General features: G+C 36.5%; 1 protein-coding gene across 1 annotated transcript; it reads left to right on the top strand.

The window, feature by feature from the left end:
- The first annotated feature begins 516 nt into the window (after positions 1-516).
- Positions 517-6,422, top strand: LOC120263696 (protein RETICULATA-RELATED 4, chloroplastic-like). Its single transcript, XM_039271661.1, is given in 9 exon segments — positions 517-1,000; positions 1,003-1,295; positions 1,466-1,534; positions 2,366-2,497; positions 2,610-2,663; positions 2,748-2,792; positions 4,866-5,005; positions 5,731-5,856; positions 5,942-6,422. Coding segments are annotated over 9 exon segments (1,161 nt in total). The 5' UTR covers positions 517-735; the 3' UTR covers positions 5,979-6,422.
- Positions 6,423-6,648: the final 226 nt, after the last annotated feature.

Below are 6,648 nucleotides of genomic sequence, written 5' to 3'. Positions count from 1 at the left end.
ACAACTGCATAAGCAAAGTTTCAAATCTTCTCCTTTTTTTGCACTTTATGATGAATTACCGCTGGACTACAAGTGAGTTTTCAAAAATAAATATAAAATTAGAAAAGCGGAACTTGTGGGCTAGTCCAATGATAACTACTTGTGTTTGTGATTGAGAGATCTCGAGTTCGAATATCTTAGAATTACAATTCATTGCCTGAGTCTCCCCTACTAGGTTAATTAAGTCATTTAACTGGTGGATCTCCGTTTCTGTTTAACCTTTGTTTATTGCTCACTAATTTATAAAAAAATAATAATAATAAAAATAAAAAAATAAAAAAATTATTTTTATTTAATATTATTATTTTTGTACGCTTCCAACAAGATTCCGCTACATCCGGGTCCACTTCCAATGGAATCGGATCACTTTCCTCGTAGCTCCTCCGGAAAACAACTTTCAAACAAACAAGCACCTTGAAATGCCTTCTCGAAACTATCATTTCCACTTTGGAATCTCACCAACCCATCTCCAAGTCTAACCCACCCACTTCCAATTCATCCGGGAACTCTAATGAAAACCTGAAACACATGCTCTGCATCCATCGCCCAACTTCAACAAACCCTAAAAATTTTATATCAAATCAAATAAATCCAATAAATATATTTTTTTAAAAATTAATTAATTAATTAATTAATTAAATAAAACTAAACTAAACCCCAAATCTACCTTTCCATTTCTTGCTCGAGCTTTCATCGATGGCGGCAATGGCGGCGATGACGGCGATCTCCACCTCTTCTTCTTCTTCTTGTTCGAAACGAAGACTCGATCGTTGCCTCATCCCCAGATCTCATGGCCAATTCCCGACGAATTTCCGATTTGCTTCTTCTGCCGCCCGTCTCCGCTTTCCTACTCTTCGTGTCCACTGTAGTGCTGAAATCTTGACTGATCGATCTGGCGGACATGGTGATCTCGGGTCTGGAAACGCTGGTGGAGGTGGAGGAGGAGGAGGAGGAGGAGGAGGAGGGGTGGTGGTGGTGGTGGTGATGATGGGGATTTGAATGGGAAGAATAGGAGGGAAGCGCTGTTGGTGCTTACCCAGATTGGTAGGTCGCTGGAGACCTTGCCGTCGGACCTTGCGAAGGCTATTGACGCTGGGAGAATCCCGCCGGAAATCGTTCACCGCTTTGTGGATCTTGAGAAATCGCCGGTGTTCCGGTGGTTGCTTGGGTTCGCTGGGTTCAAGGAGCGGTTGCTTGCTGATGATCTCTTTTTGGCTAAGGTCGCCATGGAATGTGGTGTTGGCATCTTCACGAAGGTTTTGATCTGCGAATATTAAAGTTTCTGGTTTTTTGTAATTTAGTTGCATTTCTGTTGGTGATTTGGTTATGTTTTTTTTGAGATTCTTGGTGAAAAGATGTTGTTGAAGTGATCTGATTCATGGTTTTAATTTTTTTTTGCTAATGCATTGGATTTGTATTTTTCTAGACTCTTGCAGAGTATCAGCGTCGTGGAGAGAATTTCACCAAAGAATTGGATTTTGTTATTGCAGATGTGGTATGCATGCGTATGCAAAATTTAATTTAATTTTTTTTTTTGTTGTTGTTGTTGCTGTTGCTGCTGTTGCTGCTTTTAATGCATTGTTATTGTTATTGATATTTTCTGTTTACACAGCATTATATAGAAAAAAGAATGATCTGAGATCCAATTAAGCAAATATTTGAACTATGTGCATTGGAACAATATGGACAAGATTGGCATGGCCCTTTCAGAATGACACACAAAATTGAGAAATTGTCTGACTGTTTGAACCATGTGTGGACTGGTTGTTGTTCTCAATCTTGATCCTTGAGTTTTTTGATGAAACTTCAGTTTCTATCTTAAGAGGGGAAAGCTATCGACCATGTCATATGTGTGCTTGTATTATATGGATTTTTCTCAACTTCAACCATAGCAAGGATAAAAAGTGGTTATTTAATACCAACTTGCTCTAGGTGCCGTAAAGCAAATGGTCATGATGTATCAGCAGCGGTTTCAATCAATTGTATCACTTTGCAAAATATTTTCAAGTGGGTTAAAAATAATCCTTGATGGTTCTTCTTTGCTGATCACAATCGGCTGCATTGCATGTTTTTCTTTATATGAGTAAAGCCAGCATTTTATATCTATTTTGGTAGTGAAAGACATTGTTGACCTATCATAAAGCTATTAAAATATGAGCCTATCATCTAAACCATTTGATTAATTCTGCTTGCAGGGACTTTGTCTTGTTTTTTATCTGCATAATTGTTTTTGTTCTAGATCATGGCATATTTTTTTGCTTCTTATAAATGTTTCTGGAAGTTTTTATTTTACCTTTTCCACCTGCTAACTTTTGTACCTTCTTAGTTAATGGCGATAGTTGCGGATTTCATGCTTGTCTGGCTCCCTGCTCCAACAGTACCTCTTCGTCCGCCAGTTGCATTTAATGCAGGACCCATATCTAAATTTTTTTACAATTGTCCTGACAATGCCTTCCAGGTATTTGTTTTTTTGTTTTTGGGTCCAATCAATTTTCTGAACTTGCCTCTGTCAAAGTTTCTAAGTTCCATTTCTAGCTTGTGAACCTTAAGAGATGTTACCTTCTTTTCAGATTGCTTTAGGTGGAAGCTCGTACTCATTTTTGCAGAGGGTTGGTGCTATCGTGGTAAAATATCAACGCTAAACTTGTATCCATGACTGGTCAATTTTTTTGGCTGATAATGATATTGTGACTGGATTCTTTCTGCAGCGCAATGGGTCAAAGCTCTTTGTTGTGGGAACCAGTGCATCTCTGGTATGTGTCATCCCTTAATGTCTGATATTCTTCTTGGATTTCTTGTAGCTTCCTGGCTTTCCTTCTACACATAATGCAGGCTAAATAAACTAAATGTGACCACTGCATTTCCTCTTAGCCGGATAAAAATTCAGAACTATTGATAATTCTACTATTTGCGAATCTAGAACAATACTTTGTAGTACTAATTATGGTGTCGGTTTCCTGCTATAAATTTCATCTTGTGAGATTATTTTGTGAAGTTTTTGTTTAATTTGTGAAATTCATGTAATTTCTCATTGAAAGAATAGGAGGAACAGATGTCGTAGATTTTCTTTTGGTTAGCTCTGTGAACCATGTCATTCCTACATTTAGTATTTTCTAGGAGGAAATTAAGTTATTAATATGTATGACTATCACATGTTCTATCCTCATCCTTTTATTGATTTGAATTCATATTGCCCTGTACCATCATCTTATTCTGAACTTGATGTTTGTTATGTGCCGGTTGAGATTGAGGCTCACATAACCAGTCTGTCTTAGATTGTGTTTTAGAAATTCTGTAAAATAGATGGCATTGCTTGTACTTACGATTTAGCTAACCAATCTTGTTGAGTGGTTTTCTCCAAATTTCATCACTCAGAAGTTCTGTCCTAGTTATGATCTCACTAGATCCCTATGTTTAAAATAAAGTTTGTAATAAAATAGGTTTTTTCCCCTCACCCACAATTGTGCCTGTGTTCATAGCATATATTCTCTCATGAAACCTTACTTGTGGAGAATTGTTATGTAGACGCTTATTTATGAATATAAGGTGTGCCTATGAGTCCACAAAATTAGGTGTATTTTAGATTATGGATGCAGATATGTTAACTCTCTATGACACTTGTGCTTGATTGCAACATATGGTGTGTTTGGAAGTTTTTCAAATTATATAATGAATCCATGGTGTATTATGAATATAAGGTCTGCATATGAGGCCACAAGACTTCTGGTTTTTTTTTTTTAAAATACTTTTTTATGGATGCAAATATGTCAGTTCTCTATGATTGCTGCGCTTGATTGCAACACATGGTCTGTGTCGATCAGTCTATAAAATAAGTCCTTTTGAACTTCTTTTTCTTCTAAAATTAGTAAATTCCATCAAACTTATTATGTTGTTGGGGCCTTTAATTTTTGTCGCATAGTTGATCAAATGGGCTTCAAAATTCTCTTACTGGGAAAACTTGGGATGGTTTTATCTTGCACTCAAAGTATAGTTCACAATTTTTGAAAAAAGATCCATTTTGAGATGGGAAATATTCCCAAGTAGAGCAGCTCTAACCAGTCCCACTGCTGTCTGTTAAGGATCTTTACATAATTGAATTTAGTTAAAACACACATAAATAGGGTTCATGTGCTTGATTCACATTACATAGTTGACTTTTAATTCATTGATTTCCCAAACAAACAATCGTAAGGTGTAATTAAGTACTTGAAGTAATCTTTTATTTTTGCATCCTTTGTAACAAAAGAAGTTGGGTCATGATATGGGTGCTCATGGTGGTAGCACTCTTTACAGACAAGGCCACAGCCTAATTTACTTTTTCTATACTTGTTCTCCTCTCTATTTTCTTTGGGGATCAATGCTCTGCTTTATTCTTTGCAGATTGATTGATCAGACTTTTATGATTAGTATCTCTGTCTCATGTTTTGCTTTTGAACTGCACTGTTAAAATGGGTTACTCGATAAGATGGCTGGTTTTGGAAGTTATTTTGGTGATGAAGAAAAATGAGAATTCCTATTTCTACCAGCCTTGAAGATTTTGTTCACCTGTATATTTCTTTTATTGCTTGCCATGGATATCTTGCTCAGCAATCAGTATTAGCAATACATTTTTTCTGTGTATCAATGTTGGGTCTGATGAAGTCTTAATTTGTACAACGCTTGATGCTGTTTGTGTTTTTTTTATGATATTTTTCTTTCATTGATGATTGTTTGATTATTGGGTGATGATTTGGTATTCACATTATCTATAGCTAATAAAACTGACAATGGTACACATTGTATGTGCTAGCTAATGTAATGTTTAATCGAAATTTGCTGATTTTCAGATTGGTACTGGTATAACGAATGCATTAATTAAGACAAGGAAAGCATTGGATGAGAATTTGGCTGGTGAATCAGAGGATGTCCCTATACTATCAACCAGTGTTGCTTATGGTGTATATATGGCTATTTCAAGTAACCTTAGGTAAATCTTTGTCCTGATTCATTCTATGCAAATGGGGCCATTTTACTGGTTCTTTTAGTGCTATTGTTCCCTCTCAGTTCTGTTAGTATTTATTGTTCCCTCTTGGTCTCTCTTGGTTCCATCTTAGTCTTATTGCATGTTCTTTGTGATATGCTTGTTTCTCTACTGTTATTGAATGGGGCAGCTGTATTGTATGTATAATATTTGTTTCCTTCTGCCATACTTCAGCCAACACTAACATCATAACATCAGTTTTAGTTCCCATACTATCATTTAGAGAGGTAGTGGGCATTATTATCTCTCAAATTAGAACATAGAAGTGACCAGAAACAATCATGTGGTGTGTTTTAACTCTTAGGGCTTTAGATGGTTAGCATGTGTCGCATTGCAGCCTTGGAATCCACAAGTTTGGATGCAGCTGATGAATCTGATTTAATGAACACTAGATCACATCCTTATCTGTCTTAACAACAGTTGGCTGGTGTCTTTGTGAGGAGGAATATATTTGTCTATTTCAAAAAGTGGGATACAAGTAGAATATATTGCTCTGATCCAAGAGTACAAGGAAAATGTCTATCTTATTTAGTGTAATACTGACACTTGTAGGACTTCCTACCGCATGCTTAGCACTTTTAGGAAAGAAAGCATACATGGACTGGAGGCTTTCCCGGTAAACTCAATTGCTGGTAATCCAACTAATGCATCTATTTTGCTCATTCAAACAGGTACCAATTACTAGCCGGTGTCCTAGAGCAGCGAATTCTTGAGCCAATGCTACACAACCACAAGCTCTTGTTGAGTGCCTCATGCTTTGTAGCCCGCACCGGAAACACATTCCTGGGTTCCTTATTGTAAGACCATGCGCTGCAAAATTCTCTTATTATTGTTTCTGTAAATGCCTTGATCTAAATTTGTGTTGTTTTCATTATCACACAGGTGGGTGGATTATGCCCGGTGGGTCGGTATCCAATAGTTATACAAGAGATACAAGAAACTAAGCGGTGTTCCTTGTTATTCCATTATTTAAGGGACTCTGCTGTTATGCCCTACCAATTATTTTTTCTTGCTGTTTTATCAAGGGATTCCAATTGTCATTAGGAACCGGTGATGATTAAGGCTCTCTGTGATGGAGAGGCAACTTGTCGATTTTCATCTAATTTATGGCACAACGCCGAAAAACCAAAATTAGGAGAATAGGATCCATTGTTCTACTACAATAAGGATTTTGTGAGCTTAGATGCCATAATTAGTTGTACCATTATTCTCTCAGCATTTTCTTTTGGCCCTCATTTATGCCAAAAGTGAGGTTGCAATTGTTGTACTTAACCTGGCGGAAAGTTGTTCTTTCTCAGGAATGTATTTTCTAATTTGTTTGCAAGAACATTAAGAGAATGCATTTGTCCGAAAGGACTTGTAAGGCTTTGGAGATGGAGGAAAAATTGGATGAAACCATGATACTACGTCAGTTGGTATCCCATCAATCAATCAAAGGATGCTACCTCATCATTAAAATATATTAGCTTTTATTCTTAAATTTACAAAAAACTCAAAAAAAATCTGAAATGTTTGCACCCATTACAAAACTCCTCCTATATTTATGGTTGTAGATTTGCAGTTTTGGGATTTCTCCTCTCATTTTCAAA

Source organism: Dioscorea cayenensis, chromosome 6, assembly GCF_009730915.1.
Source record: "Dioscorea cayenensis subsp. rotundata cultivar TDr96_F1 chromosome 6, TDr96_F1_v2_PseudoChromosome.rev07_lg8_w22 25.fasta, whole genome shotgun sequence".
NCBI lineage: Eukaryota > Viridiplantae > Streptophyta > Magnoliopsida > Dioscoreales > Dioscoreaceae > Dioscorea > Dioscorea cayenensis.
The sequence above is the reverse complement of the archived record's forward strand: the minus strand, read 5'-3'. Positions and strand labels throughout refer to the sequence as shown.